The 21,642-nt window shown below is 34.8% G+C and overlaps 2 protein-coding genes across 3 annotated transcripts in view; both read left to right on the plus strand.

Moving 5' to 3' along the window:
* Positions 1 to 21,642, plus strand: part of LOC111049769 (myotubularin-related protein 13) — a 146,339-nt gene that overhangs the window by 45,376 nt on the left and 79,321 nt on the right. Inside the window, 5 exon segments of the mRNA XM_039439411.1 lie at positions 3,288 to 3,469; positions 8,403 to 8,511; positions 14,541 to 14,747; positions 15,805 to 15,918; positions 18,260 to 18,388. Coding sequence (XP_039295345.1) covers positions 3,288 to 3,469; positions 8,403 to 8,511; positions 14,541 to 14,747; positions 15,805 to 15,918; positions 18,260 to 18,388 — 741 coding nt within the window.
* On the plus strand, positions 9,687 to 11,440 carry LOC120353783 (serine/arginine repetitive matrix protein 2-like). Of its 2 annotated transcripts, none has more exons than XR_005572584.1 (2): positions 9,687 to 10,827; positions 11,096 to 11,440. XR_005572584.1 is itself a non-coding variant. In XM_039438617.1 (2 exons), the coding sequence occupies exon 1, from the start codon at positions 10,185 to 10,187 to the stop codon at positions 10,743 to 10,745; it is 561 nt and encodes a 186-aa protein (XP_039294551.1). In that variant the 5' UTR covers positions 9,687 to 10,184; the 3' UTR covers position 10,746; positions 11,013 to 11,440. The 2 variants fall into 2 exon arrangements, 1 of the variants encoding a protein (XP_039294551.1); XM_039438617.1 differs by having other exon boundaries at positions 9,687 to 10,746; positions 11,013 to 11,440.

Consider the following 21,642-nt stretch of genomic DNA (forward strand, 5'->3'; position numbering starts at 1 on the left):
TTACCGATCCTCTGTCTTGTCAATACTTTCTACGGAGGGTAACCAATACCGGTTTATTGATGTAATATCAACTGTTCATTCTCGTTTAAAATAATCAATGATATTTTATCAAGCAAGAAATATTATATTTTTCAATGATTCCAAGGTTGGGAAGGGAGGTATGATTTGAAATAACAGTTATACACTGATTTTTAAACGAAAATCAACATTTATTATTTTAATGTGTACCTTGGATGTTGCCATTAACCCAAGAGCCGGCAGTTGTCGATTTTTCGACAGTTGTAAGTATCCATGAGCCGGCACGCTAAAAACTCTGTACCGGCAGAGAGAGAATTCCATAATGGTAGTCACATTTTAAAATCGCATCAGTAACTTAATTAATGCATAAACATGTGACTTGTTATACATCGTTGTAAAGATAAATTTATGGAGAATATATATGTGGAAGAATTGAGCGTTTTGGATTCGAAATAAATAAAATATCTATCTACAAATAATGCAAATTGGAAAAAAATGAAAAATAAAAATTAGTTTATATGTTGGAAAAAAATGTTTCATGCCACAAATGAAAAAACTGAGATATACAAATCATGCAGACAATAGTTAAGATCACACTCACCAATTTTTGTTACTGTAAATCATTCCCTCGAATTTTGGTGATTTTTTTGTGTTGTGATGCACTTTATTGAACATCCGCATGTGTACGTTTTCATGGATCTGCTCGGTAATAATGTTGAAGCTCACTAAAACACTTAGTATGTACACCAACATTACAACCTGGGCACCAATAGCTGGATCTTCCTCTCTTATTTGGTCCATGACCACACACATAGCATGTCCTTTCCCTTCGTCCATCCAGCTTGGTCAATTTATGCATTTCACCTGTTGGTTGAAGTTCAATAGCTGGAGCATCTTGGCACAATGATTCAATCACAGATATCATGTAGTTGTGTCTTGACAATGGTTTCTCAGTGTTTTTAGTATAGATAATGTAGCTATTGAGGAGAGCCATGTCCAATATGTTGAAAAATATTTTCTTCCAATATCTTCTAGTCGATCTATTGCATGAAACATGATAGATAGACTTGTCTTTCAAGTCCACTCCTCCCATAAATTTGTTATATTTATCAATCAAATAAGGTTTTATTGACTATCGACCACTGTTGCTCCTCACCGGAAGGTCTTCAGCATGATAGGCAGAGGTTAGGCAATAAACTGGCTTCCTTGTAGCTCTCTCCTTGAAACCAAGTAGCAACAGATCTCCAGATCTGTAATAAATAGATTCACCAGCTGCCAATTTCTTTTGAATCAAATCTTTAGGTAAAAACTTGCTTGTCTTCCGTATTGTGCCCGTTAGATAAACATTGTTGTCTTTCAGTTCAGCTGCCAGGGGAATTTTTGTATAAAAATTGTCTGTGAATAAATGATATCCTTTGTTCAGTAGCCTTGCCTCAGTAAGGAGTTTTATAACCACTGCTTGACCCAGTCCTTCTGAACCATATCAAAAAAACTTTTTACCACTATACAAGGAAACATGTAGCACATATCCTGTTGAACTTTCGCATACCTCAAACTTCTTGATCCCATAGCGAGCATGTCGTTTATTTGCCATATACTGTAGAAAAACACAACGGTTTCTCATCCCTACAAGTGACTCATCAATACAAATATTCTGCTCAGGAATGAAATGGTCCTTGAATGAATTATTTGGAGCATCTAGGAATGGCCTAATTTTATGCCAAGGATCAAAATTTGGATGATTGTTAGGTAGAGACTGGGATGAATTCACATGCATACATCTACTAATAAGTTCCCATTGACGCAATGACATAACATATTTGAAAAATGGAATATGTTGCGATGATTTTGTGTCCCAATAAGACTCCTTCATGATTTCTTCTAACCGTTAGACCCATATTTATACATAAACCAATAAACTTCTTCATAACTTTAGTGTTAACATCTTCCCATTTTAGTAGCCTACTATGTTTGTGGGTTTTCAAATATTCAGCTTTGCTTATCTTCAAGTTCCTCCAATACTTATTTGTTTCAGCAACCAAGCCCTCCCAAACATCTTGTGTGAGAAACAATGAAACATATTCGATTGGTTGAGAATTTCTAGGTGGAATATTTTTGGGGCCTATTCCTCTTGCTCTGAACTCAAAGATTTTAGGATCTTCTGGAGGCTGAATTATATTCCATTGATTATTGGAGTCATTCAATTGATTAGAAGATGAAGTACTGGGAGAATTATTGATAACAGTTATGCCTATTGTGGGCGAAGATGTGTGATTGGAGGTGGTGGGTTCACTAACTGATAAAGAGTTATTACTTTCTACATTTGTATTGTTTTCTGAGTCACTGTTATCATCAGAATTGTTATCAACAAAAATTGAATTTTCACAAACAGGTGGTTCATAAAGTGGATCATTATTATCAAAATATTCTTCTTCACTCAATTCAAAGTCTGAAGCATTACTGTGATCACTTATTTCATTTAGTTCTTCCAAAGCTCTGTCTATTTCACTGCTACGATCATAAATGTCATTGGAATAGGACATAATGAATTATACCCAAACAATCACTATTATCATCAGGTAATAAAATATTAACGTAGACTTAATATTTGTGGATACTTCACTCAAAATAATAAACTGAGAAATACACTAAACTGCCCGATATAAATGCATAAACGATATACAATAACAAACCGTCAACAATTGTGAACTTAACCTCTAAACGTTCAGACTTGACTTGTACACTGAATATCATAGAGAGCTACTACTTTAGAAGCTTGGACATAGTCAAGCAACGAAGAGAAAATAATAGAGAATCGTTTGCAGCTTTGAACAACGTTCTACGATACATCGATAGTTTGTAATCGAGTGTCAAAGTTATCTGTCGATTTTTCGACATCTGCAGTTTGGCGGCACGTACAACTGCCGAAAAATCGACAGCTGCCGGTACAGAGCTTTTAGCGTGCCGGTTCTTGGGTTAAAAAAATTAAAGAGAAATGATCAAAACATTAATGATTTACGAAAAATATAATATCTGTTGAATGCTGTCTGTTTTTGTCTATACACTCCTGTAGACGTTGTGAGAAGTTGTACATAGTTACTCCTCTGAAGCATTGCACGTGGTACCGCTATATGTTATCAATACGTTAGTGTTGGCCACTTATTTTTGCAATAAATATTGATTATAAAAAGCCATTGAGGATATTTGCATTCTTCTTCGTCTTCTTGTAAAATGAATTTGATTAAAACTTGTTTGTTTGTGAATTAAAGGCACTAGCACAACAACTGTACACCAACGAGAATCCGAACCCACAGCCTTATGTACAGAAAATACTGAAACCTCCCGAGGGCGCCTTTGCCAGAATACACCAGCCCTCATTCCCGCACATCAACGAGGACCAGGTGCAACTTATACTCGACGAGGGACTCGCCAAAAACAATCTACAAGCCAGGTACGACCAATTCATTCATCCATTCTGTCAAGTATTAAGTGTATAAAGTTGCAAGTTGCTAATTGCAAAAATAGACGCAATAACCTTTTTCCCCCCCACTCCTTTTCACTTGACCCTATGTGCATTAAATGGAGCTTCAGTCTACATCCGGATGTCAGAACGAACTGACGATGTTCAATTTGCTTCCTTGTTCAAAATATCCTTGTGGCTTCTAACTGCATGGTGACTGTCAATTTAATGAAAAAGACTAAAAAATTGTCAAAAAACCACAGATTTCTGTTTTTTCTTCTTGAAAAATCTGTGGTTTTTGACGATTTCTTAGTCTTTTCCATTAAATATGAATAATTACCACAATATCAACTTCTCAACTACACAAAAAGTGACTGTCAATGACAAAGTCTAGTCACAGAAGTATAATGACATTTCTAATGATGACATCTTATTTTCAAAGGATAGCATGATTACAACTGATATGAATGTGGAGGCGAAAGATTGTCTTGTTATGTTGTCTTATCTTTACTTAAACTTTTAATTGGCTGTATAAAAATTGAGTTGTAAAACATTGACTCATTTATTAAAAACAGACCACAATATGGATTGCAATAGTACTTGGAATATAGCTTTCTTTAAGGTCCACTGAGAATTGATTCACATTTAAAAAATCCTTCGATTATTAGATATCATTCCGATTATAATATTGGAAGGTGAAGTATATCTGAAAGCAATAACTTTGCTGTCAACCGAACTTAGATGGCGGTTAAAATGGCAAAAATGTTGTCAAAAACAGGGGTTTTCGCGATTTTCTTGAAAATGGCTCCAACGATTTCAATCAATTTTATACCTTGAACAGTCATTGATAAGCTCTATCAACTGCCACAAATCCCATATCTGTAAAAATTTCAGGAGCTCCGCCCCATCTATGCAAAGTTTGATTTTAGACTCACAATTATAAGGCTTCAGATACGATTTAAACAAAAAATTTCAAGTTGAAAAGATTAAGCAAGAAAATCTCTACAATTGATATTCAGTAAAATTTCCACCTAAAATTGAAAATAAGCTCAAACTTTGAGAAAATGTGATTATTCAATTGCAAACTGTTGGCAACTGTTGATTCTATTAAATCATTCACCATGAAGAGATAGCAGACATCGTTTGTCTCCAGCGTTATTGTCCTGTCACCAGCTGGCTCAGATCTTAGAATAGTAGACAGGAGATGCGCGTGAACACTAGCGTCATGTGATCAATTTTCATAACGGCAAGGAAAGTTGTGTGAGTGCGCCACACCAGATTTTTATTTTAATTCATTTGAAATACTGTATTACTAAGTAATATTCTATCAGTACTGAAGTACTTAGCAATAATTATGCATTCATTCTTTTGAGACACGTATACATCATCTCGGTTTGTACGGAGATAGATCAGCTGCTGGTTTAAACCTCTAATGAAACACATCATAATATATGTGCCATATATAGACCATATTGAATTGAATTGAATTTATTTCAGCAAAATTTACACAATTTACAATAATATTTCAACAGAGCAAATACACAACTTGAGATATGTAATACAAATAATACTATTAATACCTTATCCTATTCCCTATCATATATATCTATATATATTTATGATAATAATATTCCTAGTTTAATCCAGTTCAACAATGTTTTAGCATATTTTATTGTGGTAAAACTTATCTTATTGCACCTATCCCAAGTGGATTCACTCTATTTAATGAAATATAAGAGCCCACATAGACCTTTTTGGCCTGTTCGTGGGTCAATGAGTCCAGTACTGTGTGATTAAAGTATACATTTTTTTTCCTGATTGAACTTAAGAGAAATAAGTTTTTTTAATTTCATAATCGCACACACACACACACACACACACACACACACACACACACACACACACACACACACACACACACACACCACATACACACACACACACACACACACACACCACAGACACACACACGCCACAGACACGTTGGTCATCACAAGGTGAACCGCTAGGCAAAAAGATATATTGATTGGGACAAAGAGAATATCCAAACATTAGAAGTAACCAATATCCTATTGATAAATAGATTGAAGTAGCCGTTCACATTGATCTTCATTCAGCGTTTTTATCCAATTATCCATATAGATATGGTCTATATGTAAGTTAATCGTAGATTAGCTTCAAACGTAGATTGTCAAAAGTATTGAAAGAACTCATCTACTTTTAAGGTTTCATTCGATTTTGTAGAATAAAAATTTCAAGTTGATATTGTAGGTTTGTTTGTCATTTTCATGCATTCTTCAACAGTCGGACTGAATTCTCATGGTAAGTGTGTTCAGAACTCGAGTTCTGTTAAGAAGTATTTGAACAAAACAACTCTTTGTAGTTTTCTCAAGTGTGAAATATTTGTAGTATTCATATTTGGTTTGTGAAGCCAGTCAGTTTGATATTGTATTGCATACTCGTGAAATCACAAGAGATAACAATAAACTATTGGATATATTTATAAAGTGCGTACAGACTAAGTGTGTGAACACATTGTATGCTTATATGTGCAAGTGATTGGTTATGCATGACCAAGCGTGCAGATGAGAAATAGGAACACTCACACTGCACGCGTGCACTTGCTGGTTGCGTTCAGTGTGAGCAGCTACATGCAAGTCACAACGTGTTTCAATGGCACTTTTAATAGTTATTTGTATATCTAGAGTGAAAAGTACAACTTTTTCTCCCTGTGGGAAAAAGTTTGAAGCCCGAGGCGAAGCCGAGGGCAGCAATTTTCCTGAGGGAGAAATAGTTATTTGTATATCTAGAGTGAAAAGTGCTGTTTTTTCTCCCTGAGGGAAAAGTTTGAAGCCCGAGGCGAAGCCGAGGGCAACAATTTTCCTGAGGGAGAAAAAACATTTTTCACTCGTGATATACACAACATTTTTCCTCCACCTACATTTTTATAAAAACTGCAAATAAAATAATTTTTAAAAACGTATATGACCAAACAATGTGTTACAACATAATCAAAAAAGTAAACAGAAACAGCTGGCTTGTAATCACAGTTCTCCTCCGACAGCACTATCTGTCGGCTAAAGTTGTAACAACAATGACAGCCACAACTACAGCTATGATGAAGTTCCCGTTTCAAATTTGATTAGTTAATAAGTAATATTCGTTGGCTGGTATTTTGAATAACATGGATTAAAAGAAAAAAATAATTTTTTCTAGTATAGTGATATGAAGTTTGTAATAATAATTTCAGCATACAAACATAAATTTTATATATCGATCAAATGTCTGGTTGAGGTATTGAATTTAGTTGGTTTAATGACTACTCTATATGCTTCCTCATCTGAGCTTAGACCATCTGACCTATTCCAAATGTACGTTTTTAAAATAGAGATGCTTCCCATGTTATTTAAATGGAGTCACTTTTACTCCCTAGGGATTTTTTCTGTTTTTTTAGTACCGAGAGCGAAAAAGTGACACTTTAGTATCATGTTTCAGGGAGTAAAGTAAGTACTTTTGACAGTAGGTGGAGGAAAAAGTATTTTTTGCTCGTGATGTACACAACATTTTTCCTCCATCTACATTTTTTTATAGAAACTGCAAATAAAATCATTCTAATAACTTACGTATTGGTGACAATGATTCCTAACAACATAACCTAAATCTAAAACCTAAAAACCGGTCGTCTGATTGGCACTGCCGATTGCGCTATCTATCGGCAAAAGTTGTAACAATTATATCAGCTGAGCAGCTACCAAAAATGGCTGACTCCAGATCACGCGGTTCAGATTTGAATTGCAGATCAAAAATATTATTGTTGGCTGGTATTTTGAATAGAATAAAATATTTTAAAAATTGTATAAATTTTTATCGTCTACTAATATTAAGAATATAATAATTATCATACAAACATATATTTCATGAGTTAATCAAATTTCTGGTTGTGGTATTGAATTCAGTTGACTCAATGACAGACACCTCTATTATGCTTTCTCATCTGAGCTTAGACCTTCTAACCTATTACAATGTAAGTTTCAAAATAGAGATGCTCCCCATGTTATTTAAATGGAGTCACTTTTACTCCCTAGGGAGTTTTTCTGTTTTTTACTACCGAGAGCGAAAAAGTGACACTTTAGTATTAGGTTTCAGGGAGTAAAGTAAGTACTTAAGATACAGGAAAAAATGTATTTCAGCTCATGCATGATCATGATCTGACCTTGACGTACACTTGCACAATGTGATCATACCCTAAGGCTAGCTACACACACACATCGATTTTTGTTCGTACGGAATTTTGCCGTCCTTATGAATTCTATTAGATTAAACAGATGATTTCAAACAGATGATGTTTGTCAAGCTCCGTTTAATCTGATAGAATTCATAAGGACGACAACATCAAATGAAATGAAAACATATCGTACGAACAAAAATCGATGTATGTGTGCGGGGCTTAAGTCTGTACCATAGATAAACAATAGCGTAAGTAGATATCCGATGGTATAGAGCGTTCAAGTCGCAACTTTTACTGTTATCTCAAGCCGATCACTGTCGATTATTGTTGATTTTTAATGTTTTCACCGAGTAAGAGTGTATGAACAGCACAATATGAGAGACTACCAGCGTCATAAAGCTTCACAGGAAAGAACTACTTGGATTATCAGCTTGAGATAACAGTAAAAGTTGCGACATAAACGCCCTATACCATGGGATATCTACTTACCGCTATTTTTTCTCTATGTCTGTACACAACTATAGATTTATTTTATGTTAACCTTGATGGAGAAACAAATCTATAATTCAAGAGTATACTTTTTCAGTTAAGTAAGTAAGTAACTTATAATTGATTTTCACATTTCTATGCGTATTTTCAATTCCTTCACATTGAATGAATTTATATTATTTTCATGTTTTAATTGTTAAATTGCAGGCTTTCCTCACTGAAGCCAATCCCTCCTAGGATAGTACCAGTAGGATCACACGTTTCAATAGTGAATGACCCAAGGCACTCTGTTAGCAATTCGGCGCGTCGTCTAGAGGTAAGAAAACCGAATAGCAAAATATTTATTTTTGATCAATATTAATCAGTTGAAATTGAAATATTAAATTCCTTTAATTCATTGCAGAGTATAGAATTTTCATCAAATTACTCAGTTGAAATCAATTATTTTTTAATCATTGCAGAATATTTATTCATTCATTTATTCATTTAATCATTCAGAATCACACAACATACAGAAAAGTACCATAGGCTTATAAGCCCAAAACGGTTCCAATTCTAATTTATACAACAGTCTAAATAATGTAGCTAGGTTATGTGTCACTTAACATTAATCAATTAAACACTCAATTTATAATTCAAAACACACAAAAATCATTTTTAAATTGAAAAAAAAAAATACTTCTAAATTAAATTAAATTAATCACAATTAATTGAAAATTCCAAACTTTTTAATTACATTATTATCAATTAGTCCTGGTTGAACAAAAGCCTGTTGAACTCTAATGATTAAATGCCACAAGAACTAATCAGAGAAGAGTCTTTTCAAAAGAAGGCTTCTTTAATAATATTGGCTTTCATTGCATTTAATCACCGTTACCATTTAAATAGTTTTTGTACAACCGAGCCTTATCAATAAATCAGTTACAATCAAATAAATCCCTTTAAATCATTGTCAATGATATTCTAAATGGCATAATATGACATGTATAATAAATTATTAAGATTCTTATATTAGAATTAGTTGATAGACCAAAATTTGAATAGGTGCATAACCATCCACAGTAAATTCAGAATCTTTATGCAAAAAGTCAATTTAATAAGTTGGATAGTCAGATAATAATGATAATAATGATAATGCTTCAAACATTATTCCCTATCTCTTCTGTTCTAAATCCACGTTATTTTAGTAAAGTGAAAGCCAACTATCCCACAAATGGTAAAAATCAAAAAAAAAATTGTGGAAATTGAATACCCTTTACACATAAAGCCGCTTAAATTTTAAACGTGATTAATTTCATGAGAATTAATCAGAGGAGCTTTCTTTCCGAAAAAACCTCTTATTGTTTCTCGTGAAATTAACCACAATTTAAATTTAACCGGCTTTTGTGCAACCGGGCCTCAATATTATTTTATTGCTAAGGGTTACACACATGAGCTCCAGACATGAAACAGCTGTTGTAAAAACTTGATAATCAAACAGTCTCAGTACAATCATATCTTATTAATCTATTTGGGTAAACATAACTTTTAAAATTTAAAATTCCTTGTAGGCTACTAATTTCTGCAATAATTTATGAATCTTTTTTTTTATTCAGTTTAATTGTGGAATCAAAACTTTACTTGAGTTTGAAATCTTGAAGTGTTTTAAAGTGATTGATTATTATATTTTCAACTTTTATAGTGCTACATTTGTTAGCCTAATAAAAATTGGTCTTTAATGTCACAGTTCTACATTAAACGTGTGTATCACAGTGAAGTATTTTTGATATTGCGTGAGGTTTGAATATTTGAGGTCTAAGGTTTGAGCCCAGTGGAGTATCTCTGATATTGTGTCAGTTTGAGTTTTGATTAGTAGAGCAACTTTTCTAAATTCAAAGGTTTGAGCACAGTGGAATATCACCAATATTTTAAGTCTTGATTAGATGAGTTTTTCATTTTTGAAAGATTGGTTCGATTTTTAGTAAACCACAGCCACGATCCCCTTCAAGAATGGATGGCAATGATTCAAATCTGGATGCCGAGAGTTTTGGAGCGTCAAGCGTCGAGGAAAAAGCCTGCCAATGCACGCCGATTAAACGAAAACGATCAGTTAGCAGAGTTATGAAAAGCAAGAGGGGAAGATCTAGGAGTAGTGATTGTGGGCCGAAGAAACGGAAGAAAAGCGAGAAAAAGAGACAAGTAAGAAAAGCGAGATCTGTTAGCAAGTGTCCACCCACTGTCAAGTGTGGTACGAGTCGCTCCAAGTCGACTCGGCGAGCTAGATCGAGGAGTAAGAGCAAGCCTAAGCGACAGAGTAGGTCGGTTGCTTGTTCGCCGGCAAGGAAGCGTTCGACAAAAAGGAGAGCGCAATCTAAGTGTCCTCCGAAACCGAAATCTAGGAAAGCCTCGAGGTCGGCCAGTAGGAAGCCGAAACCCAAGAAAGATGCGGGAAGTTGTTCGACCGTGATGAGTAAGATACAGAAACTTCTGGAGAAAATTAGATCGAAGAAGAGTGAGCTCAAAAGTAAGGCTAGACGTGGGAAAAGGGCAAAGAAAACTAAGGATTGTTGAGTTGGGGGAAGTTGTGTTTTCAGGAGGAGGCTCAGAAAAATTGGGACAGAAGTATCTTCTTCAAAGTTTAGAAGAGTTGAATCTTTCAAAATTAGGAACTAATTTTAAGGCTTAAAAAAATTGGGACAGAAGTATCTTCTTCAAAGTTTAGAAGAGTTGAATCTTTCAAAATTAGGAACTAATTTTAAGGCTTAAAAAAATTGGGACAGAAGTATCTTCTTCAAAGTTTAGAAGAGTTGAATCTTTAAAAATTAGTTCCTAATTGAGTTGGGGGAAGTTGTGTTTTTAGAAGAAAGAGGCTTAAAAAATTGGGACAGAAGTATCTTCTTCAAAGTTTAGAAGAGTTGAATCTTTAAAAATTAGGAACTAATTGAGTTGGGGGAAGTTGTGTTTTTAGAAGAAAGAGGCTTAAAAAAATTGGGACAGAAGTATCTTCTTCAAAGTTTAGAAGAGTTGAATCTTTTAAGATTAGGAACTAATTTTGAGGCTTAAAAAAATTCTAAACTTTGAAGAAGATACTTCTGTCCCAATTTTTTTAAGCCTCTTTCTTCTAAAAACACAACTTCCCCCAACTCAATTAGTTCCTAATTTTTAAAGATTCAACTCTTCTAAACTTTGAAGAAGATACTTCTGTCCCAATTTTTTTAAGCTTCAATGTTTATTGTAAAATTTCAATTAAAACTGAATCAAAACTGTTTGTAAATTGATAAATTTTTGTGTGATATTTATCGTTTTCTTTTTTATGTTCATGATAATACAATAAGTTGATTTTATGGTGAGTGATGTGGTACCGTATCTCTCTATAATTGGAGGAATAAGACGTTGATGTTGTCAATACACAAGGACATTTGTTTAATTTATTATATTCTGTATCTTTCCATGAAAAATAGATGCCCTTTTGTATCTTCTCAAAATAAACTTGTTGCATCCAAAAAGATACTCAAGGAGCTCTAATGTATCTTTTCATAAGCAACAGATGCTCTTTTGTATCTTCTCAAAAGCAACGTGTTGAAACCAAAAAGATACACAAGGAGCTTTAATGTATCTTTTCATAAGCAACAGATGCTCTTTTGTATCTTCTCAAAAGCAACGTGTTGAATCCAAAAAGATACACAAGGAGCTTTAATGTATCTTTCCATAAGCAACAGATGCTCTTTTTATAAAAACACTTCACTCACATGGGATACTTTCTAAAAAAATTAATAAAAACAATATAAAAACTTGTAGTACCCTTTATTATTAAAAACTTTAAAATAGTTCAACAACTAGATTCGACCATAACTTAGTTCATTTCAAGTCGAAACTAGTTGTTAAACTATTTTAAAGTTTTTAAAAAATAAAGGGTACTACAAGATTTTATATTGTTTTTATTAAGATGCTCTTTTTTATCTTCTCAAAATTAATGTGTTGCATTCGAAAAGATGTACAAGGAGCTTTAATGTATCTTTTCATAAGCAACAGATGCTCCTTAGTATCTTCTCAAAATTAACGTATTGGATTCGAAAAGATACACAAGGAGCTTTAATGTATCTTTTCATAAGCAACAGATGCTCTTTTGTATCTTCTCAAAAGCAACGTGTTGAAACCAAAAAGATACACAAGGAGCTTTAATGTATCTTTTCATAAGCAACAGATGCTCTTTTGTATCTTCTCAAAAGCAACGTGTTGAATCCAAAAAGATACACAAGGAGCTTTAATGTATCTTTCCATAAGCAACAGATGCTCTTTTTATAAAAACACTTCACTCACATGGGATACTTTCTAACAAATTAATAAAAACAATATAAAAACTTGTAGTACCCTTTATTATTAAAAACTTTAAAATAGTTCAACAACTAGATTCGACCATAACTTAGTTCATTTCAAGTCGAAACTAGTTGTTAAACTATTTTAAAGTTTTTAAAAAATAAAGGGTACTACAAGATTTTATATTGTTTTTATTAAGATGCTCTTTTTTATCTTCTCAAAATTAATGTGTTGCATTCGAAAAGATGTACAAGGAGCTTTAATGTATCTTTTCATAAGCAACAGATGCTCCTTAGTATCTTCTCAAAATTAACGTATTGGATTCGAAAAGATACACAAGGAGCTTTAATGTATCTTTCCTTAAGCAACAGATGCTCTTTTGTATCTTCTAAAAATTAACGTGTTGCATTCGAAAAGATACACAAGGAGCTTTAATGTATCTTCTCAACGTCCTTTTAGCACAACACAGCCCAACAGCTGACATTCGTTCAATATGCTCTTTTCATTGTTTGGCGATACGAAGCAACTCTCTCATTCATGAAGAATCTCTGTGTTTAGGGAGCTTCCTTCTAGGTTTACGGAAGCCTCGATGTTTTTGCAAAGCCGTTAATATTACCCCGCGAACCATACCTTTCCTATATGCCGTTTCAAAGTCACGGAAGCAAAGCTAAGGCCGGTTACAGAGCTCGACCGACCGTCAGTTGCGCTTGCCATTTCCATAGATATTCCATGTATCCGTACTTAGCAGGACTGACTGCACGCATGCGCACGGTCAGGACCATGCTTTTCATACAGCGTACGAAGATCATCCGTCGAGCTCAAAGACCTTGAAGAGATATAGACCCACAATGCCTATGCCTTCCCAATGATAGCTCTTACTTGAAATTGAAGGCCGCCATTGGGGTACTTTAGCACGAGATATTATATCTATATATTAGTAATACTATAGATTACAAAGGCATTGGTATGTAATAATCTTATAGGTTGCCCCCTCAATGGCCGATTTCAATTCCAAGTACGACACTAGCGCTGCATTTGAGTCTATGCATCTTTAAGGTCTTTGGTCGAGCTCATGCGCATCGGTCGACGTACGTGCTATTGAAACAAATAGAAGCTTTCAGAGCTGTACTGATCAGAAGCCCGATCGCAACGTAACCAGTGTGCTGACACCTCTGCCCGACAATCAGCTGATATTGATTTTTCCAATACATCAATAAATTTTAGTTCGATTAGGATCCTCCTCAATTTGAATCAGGCAGCCTTTTGTTTTCCCAATTCCAAACAAAATACCTAAAATACTCGTTTCACTGGGAATTCGTGTCTGATAGTACATTATAGCTGAAGAATATAAATTATTTCTTATTTTATTGTGATCTATTCATGTTTTTCTTATGAAATTCAATTATAGGCCTACAGCATGAAGACTATGTCCAATTCATTTGTACTGGTGGCAAAATTTTACATTAAAAATAATTATTTGATAAAATCCAAGTTCAATAGTAATGAAAACAAATTTCTTGAAAAAATAATTGATAATAATACGTTTCGAGGGAAAAAATTAAGAACAAAAAAATTGGGAAGCATCGGGGGGATTCGAACGGGGGAACTATCGCTCCGTAAGCAAGCGTTTTACCGCTGCGCTACATAGACGATCGTAAATGGTAGTCTTATAACACCATTATAACCTGCTCATAAAAAAACACACTTTGGGCTATGGAACTTCATGGAGCCTACGGTAGCATAGATGAATTTGAACATTAATTCTGAAAAATCTAGAAGGAGAATTGAAATTTGGGCTTCCAGGTGCACGAGATTGATATTTTTAGAATCTATGTTCAAAATTTGGAGATCTAAATCATTCCCGTTTTTCCGGTATGCAATCCACAAGTTGACATGTTTTGATGCGAACAAACGAACACACGAACAAACACAACCCTACTCTCTCTTATTATATAGATATTATGTTTTGTTTTGTAACATTTTCTGGGGCAAAGAATGAATTTGATTTAATTCGGGTTTGAATTTTAATCTGTTGAATTGTGCTTACAGGTGCTTCGAAACTGTATCAACTGCATATTCGAGAACAAGATAGCAGATGCCAGGAAGACGTTTCCGGCCGTGCTGAGGGCGCTTAAGTCACGAGCTGCCCGGCTTGCATTGTGCACTGAGCTGGCCCGCCATGTGCAAGGCAACAATGCCATGCTAGAGCATCAGCAGTTCGATCTGGTCGTCAGGCTTATGAATTGCGCTCTACAGGTTGGTTACTCAAATCAAATTTATTTACTTCACTTCAACAACATTATTTATTTTTCTATTGGATAGAATTGAGTTGAGTTTATTCGTCAAAATTATACATGGCTGTAACATTTTAAACAGGTTACTATAATGCTTGCAGCACAAAAATAACAACTGTGTAAATAGTCCAGTCAATATAGACATAAAAAAGGGGGTGTGCTTGCAATTTATATTGTAGTTCTGATTTTTTAATGTATTATTTGGGTACATAAGAGATTCCAGAACCAATTTCTTCATGCAAAATTTCCTTGTGCTAGATACAGGGTGGCCCAAAAACCTCGTATTTTCGGCTCATTTTCCAGTTTTCAGCTATTTCTGCCAAATCTCGTAATTGGACAGAAAAATTCACTCGCCTTTTTTTTAGATTATAAAATTCTGAATAAAATGAGATCATTCGAAACTTTCTATCTCCAATGAGTACTGAGTTATGATTTTTAAAAAATTAGTGAAATTTGAAGGAAAACTCAATTTTGATGAATTTTAGTTTTTGATGAACAATATCTTCCGATTGTTAACATTTAGATGTATGATTCCCTCTGGGCGTATTTTTGTGCTCTACAATCTGAGATCAGAGAGAGCGCTCTATCTCAAATAGATTTCCAGGTACACCTGACAACAATGCTCCTTGTATTGTAAAAAACACCTAATTTTAAGCTTCAACCATCATCACCAACTACATTGTCCTCACATTGATATTTCGCACTATGAAATAAGTTCATGAGATCATGTATTGTTATTGTAATTCTGTTAGAAATTTTATTGTAATGACATGGCCTAGTGTACTGTATGTATTTTCTGGCTGTAATAAAATCATTGAATCATTGAATCATGTTCTATGAGAATCACCCGTTAGATGCACTTCATTTGAAGCGATTCTCATAGAACATGATCTCATGAGCTTATTTCATAGTGCGAAATATCAATGTGAGGACAATGAAGTAGAATTTTCTTTGAGAAAATAGAATTTGATTTAATTTGAAGTGTTCATTGAAATTGTAATTTGTGTGTTTTGTTGTAGGACGGATCATCAATGGACGAATATGGAGTAGCTGCCGCACTCTTGCCACTATCTACGGCTTTTTGTAGGAAGCTGTGCACTGGTGTCATTCAATTCGCTTACACGTGTATACAGGTGAGAGGGGTTTCATTAATGTGTCCATTATTAGCCAGATAGCCTTAGATCACCCTCCAAGGTACCTGGTAATTCATCAATAGTCGTTCTTGGTAGACTAGGCGCAGTCGCGGTAGGGTCGGGATGCGTTAGCGAGGTTGCCGGTGGAGATTAAGGTCCTACTGTTCTCTTCTATAGTGAGGTCACGTTATAATGGCAGTGGAGAAAGATAGGAGAACAATGTTGTCAATGCCTTCTGTAGACGGTAGCTGATACAGGTTTATTGATGTACGAGGGTGAATCAAGTGAAAACCTTAAAAGTGTTATAAATGATTTATTTTGATAACTAGGTGAAACTTACATTTATCATTCTTCGACATACTCTCCTAGACTTGTTATGCACGTGTTCTACCTCTTTGGAAGCGCATGAATACCACGTTTCAAGATTCTTTTGGTTGTGCCTGTAGCCATTCGTGCACCGCGTATTTCACTTCTTCATCACTTTTGAAATGCTTGCCTTCCATTGCATCTTTAAGCTTTCCGAACACATGAAAGTCATTGGGGGCGAGGTCTGGAGCATAAGGTGGGTGAATGTGGCATTCAAATGTGATATTCTGGATAGTTTGAACTGAGAAACGGACCCGTATGTGGTCTGGTTTATTCATGGTGTAACAACACACCTGAAATGAAAAGTACCCGCCGTTTACTTCTGATTTCTGGCCAAAGTTGAATTTTCAAGAGATTTAAATGAGAAGTACTGTTTACTGTCATTCCCCTGTTAATGTAATACTCCAAAATTACTCCGTTTACATCGCAGAAGGGAGTCAGCAAAAGTTTTCATGCTGATCGCTGAGTTCGGATTTTTTTGGGGGGTTTGGCGATGAGCTATGGCGCCTTTCCTTACTTGCTCTTTTTGTTTATGGTTGATGGTAATGTTTGTTTCTGGACAAACATGAATTACAATATTGTACTGTCACCCTGCAATGAATTTCCATTGGTTTGACACCTTCACTGCTCAAGAAACGAATGACTGATAGCAGTACTAACGCGGTGCATATTGATACTGGGGCGGCCATATTGTAACTGAAGTCACCGCCAGTTGTGTCTAGCATGGTCACTGATGCACCGGATAGTCATTTGGTGAGTTTCAACCAACATCCCTGCCAACTACCGGATCAATCCTACAACTTCTCGGAACTACAGCACTTTTAAGGTTTTCTTACTTTCCTTACCTATGGTAATATGGCAAGGAAAGTAAAAAGTACTGTCTATTCAAGTAAGTATTTTGTAATTAATGAACTATCATAATAATATGTTTGTTATTTTTTAGTGGAAATTATTTTTGAAAGACAGAAGACAACCTCTGGCCTACAGAACTTTTAAGGTTTTCATTTGATTCACCCTCGTAATATTAACTGTTCATTCTGGTTTAAAATAATCAATGATATTTTATTAAACAGGAAATTATATTTTTCATGATTTCGTAATGAATTTTCCCAATCAAGATTAAATATTTTGTTTATTAGTTATTAATTCTACATTGTTAAAAGATGATCTGGCAACAGAAGAAAGCGAGAAAGAGATAACGCTATCCGCTTGGTTGAATGATAGACAAGGATAGTAATACCATTGCTATACCAACACTGCCATTATAACGTGGACCTCACTATAGTGTCCTGTAGACTCCGTGTGTGTAGTGTTGTCCGGAGGTGCGTGTGAGGCACGGATCTACGCGCGGCTTCCGGTAGCCGAGAGCCACTGGCTCTAGGGTACAGGATGATTGGTGGGGGGGCGGTGAAGTTGGGAGATATTAGTTAGGGATTATGAGTCGGGAGCTAGCTGTCTACAACACTTGAAAACTAGTTGTTTTAAGGACACTGTCAAAGCTCTGAACTATAGAGAAACAATAGCATGAGTAGATATCCCATGGTATTGGGCGTTTATGTCGTAATTTTCAATGTTAACTCAAGCCGATAGTCCACGTATTTCTTTTCCGTGAAACTGTGTGACGCTGGTAGTCTCTCATATTGTGCCGTTCATACACTCTCACCCCAACAAAACAGTAAAAATCGACAGTAATCGACTACAATCTGATTGAGTTAACAGTAAAAGCTACGACATAAGCGCCCTATACCATGGGATATCTACTTACGCTATTGTTTATCTATGCTCTGAACTATCTGCCTCGAGTTGACTAATTTCTACAATGATATTGTAGAAAATACAATAACCTTGAAAATTCATTAATAAATTGTAAAAAAATTTTAAAAATTTGATGAATTTAAAGCCAGAAAAATCACAAAATCTTGAACAAAGTAAACATCTATCATGTTGAATAAATAGATTGATTTATGTTTTACAGGAGCATGCAGTTTGGCAGAATCAGCAGTTTTGGGAAGCAGCTTACTACCAGGATGTCCAGCGTGATATTAAAGCTCTCTACCTGGAGCCTCACAACAATACAGCACACACTCCTCAAAGTCCTCGTGATGTAAGTTATTTATGATATAGTGAAGTCCACGTTATAATGACAGTGGAGAAAGATAGGTGAACAGCGTTGCCGATTCTCTGCCCTGCCACTACCTTCTATAGAGGATCTAGCAGCGTTGCCGATTCTCTGTCTTGCCACTACCTTCTATAGAGGATAGCTTTTCACACAACCAGCTACGTTTAGCTATAAATACGTCTTCGGATATGTAGCCATCCTCTCTCCCAATGTTTGAATCCAAGCTATGAGTTTCTCCCGTTGACACCAGCGTAGCGTAGCTTTCAATATTGAGAGATAGAACGGCAACATTTTTTATTTATTTATTTATTATTTCATCCACTGACCTATAATAGTGTGATCTCTTCGAAGACGTTTCTTCTACCTACACGTAGCTGGGTGTGTGTCGACCTTATCAGCTATCCTCCATAGAAGGCAGTGGCAAGGCAGAGAATTAGCAACGCTGTTTTCCTATCTTTCTCCCCTGCCTTTAAAACGTGAAATTCACTGTGGTAACAGCCGATTCAAATGGATGTAATCCAATAAATGCATCCATAAATACATCCAACAAATGGATGTATTCTTGTTAGAAGCGTGTCCATATTCATTCGTTGAGAAAGTGCTACGAAATATAAAAATTACAACATATAAAGGCTTACATCTTTATGCCAAAACAAGCCTCATTGAAATCGATTGTTTACACAAACAGAAACTATTAATAAGAAATAAATAAATAAATGAGGAAAATAACAGCAAAAGGCTCAACTCACACTTACGCGTCTTAGGTCGAGAAGAGACTCGACTCTAGTCGTGAGCATGTGTTTTCAAATGGTGACGTCGCGGAGACTAGAGTCGACTGGTCTGATGCTTTTATGGGAAATATTTTGCGGTTCTCATTTGATTTAATGAATTTCATTATTGTGGGGGTTGACATGAATTATTAATGAGAGCTAGCTTTGGGTGTTGTTTTGTGCCTGCACTTTTTAAAAGATAATAGATAAGATAATTTTGAATAAAATTTAGAATTTAGAAATAGGCCGACACATCTAGAAAATACCTGAGTCTATACCTAATTCATGCAGGTGAACGGGCTAGAGTCAAGAAAACTTCAATTAATCTTGCCATGCCTGATTTAATAGGTTTATACTATAGAAAATCACTACAATTTGAAATAATTGAAAAATACAAACAGTTTCAATAAACATTGGCAGCTAAAATCGAACAACAGAAACAACAATATCATGTTACTTTGTTGACATTCTTCATCTGATTCGGGGGCGCATTACTATCCCCGTTTAGATAGCAATACGTCACAAAACCAAACAAGATCAGTCATAAAATAACCAATCAATTTCAACATGAAATTACTCAAGAAAGAAAAAACCCGTTGAACCCAAATTTCGTCGATAGTAACCCATATAACCCATTTCATAATAATTTTGAATCCCCACTTTTTATTGACATTCTCGAATGAACCTTTGTTTCACTACACTGCACTTTCGTTGGTTTGTACGTTGCTTTATCGACGGGGTTACAGTACCTTGTTTTTGGCGGTGAGCTTTTACCGGTTGAATTTGGCTTGACGGCGACGTCCTCTTACGTCCCTAGACCTGTCGTCTGAACGGGTGTCTTGAAGCGGTTTTACATAAAGTTGCGGAACCAAAGGGGTGGTAGTACAAGAAGTTGGTTTGGGGACACACATGAACCGCTGTAAATAAATGTATTACAGCATTAATTTCTAACTCTTCCTACAATTCATCAAAAGCTAAAACAGGAGTTTATTCTGTTATTTAATTTAGATTTTATCTTGACGTTCTGATTTCATTCTCAAAATTTAACAGATTTAAAACAAATTTACTTGCCAGAGTGTCATTGAAATACAATGTAACCTTTATGAAAACATCCGTAATAAATTAATATAATGCGTTTAGAAAATGAATACTTCATTAATTATGATGTTAACTTATATGATATTTTTCGTTTGGATTGCGAAATCAAATACAATTTTTCATATAGTAGCTCGGCTAGTATTGTTGGAAACTTGTGCGCTAGCCAACATTTATTTTATTTATTATTTATGAACTTTAGGACGCAATCCAAGTGTAAATAACGGGCATTCGCCCAAAACTGCTCGGAACCTTAATTAAAAATGAACATTCATTAACATTAATTTCCTGGAAAAGAAAAACTTTCTTCTTCGTCTATTAAGATTTCTATCATAAAAAATTTACTAAATCATTCGAAAGCCTTAATGACATAAGAAAACAGAGTCTGAAAAATATAAATTATAAAATGTCATAAACTCAATATGAACATAATCTTAAAAATTTCATTCCAATTTAAATGCTATCTTCCTGACTTTCAGCAATACTCTACGATAATATATCTCCAGAAACAATAACTCAAATGTAACGTAACTGAAAACTTTCTATACTTCTGTAGAAAAAAAATTTATAATTATCTTCCATCACTAATAAAATCAAAAGGATTATTCTCAATCAATATTATTAACTTGAAAAATAACAGGCTTAATTAATTCAATACTCTTATGGGAGTTTCAATCAATTTATAACACTTAAATTATTCCCTAAATTATATTTTAACCTTATTTTACGTACCTTAGCGGTTATTTGAAGAAACAATTATTCGTACATGATGAAGAAACACAATTAAACCTTTCAGGACATGGCACTACTAGTAAAATTTAGACATTAATAAACAATAAAACTAGCTCCTACATTAACTACTGAAATAAACTTATAAACCTGCCCAAAAAGGGGGAAACATAGTGACTACATCTTTACTCTCGTAGTGCTCCTAGCAAAGTGTCCTCCGGAACGTAATCTGGTCTCTCGACTCGGGAATCCCCACTACTGTATTTAGAAACAGGTCTCCTATTGGGCGAATGGAATCAATTTGACCAATCGTCGCGTGGCTTCTACAGCCTTTGGACCAAATAGTAACTGCAAAATCGGTAGTTTGTTATAATTTCAATGCTTGCTGTTTTCCAACTTATCGCATTTTATGTCGCGACAAGAAGGCTAAGTTTTAGAGATAATTCCATAATCTACATTCCTCGACGACTCGGAGCCACAATTTTTAAATATCTATCATGGGAAACTCGAAGTCATGGCCGTTCATAATAGAGAGAGAAAATAATTTATTTCGCTAACTCACTTACAATAATGGCTCTAGTCTATTGCGTATTAAATTTACTATTATAACTTGGGAAAAGGCCTGAATTAAAGAGAGTGCCCGGC

Source organism: Nilaparvata lugens, chromosome 12 (genome assembly GCF_014356525.2).
Source record: "Nilaparvata lugens isolate BPH chromosome 12, ASM1435652v1, whole genome shotgun sequence".
NCBI lineage: Eukaryota > Metazoa > Arthropoda > Insecta > Hemiptera > Delphacidae > Nilaparvata > Nilaparvata lugens.

Excerpts from the sequence above, each read along its gene's own strand:
- LOC120353783 (XM_039438617.1), top strand. The coding sequence starts at position 10,185 with ATGGATGGCAATGATTCAAATCTGGATGCCGAGAGTTTTGGAGCGTCA.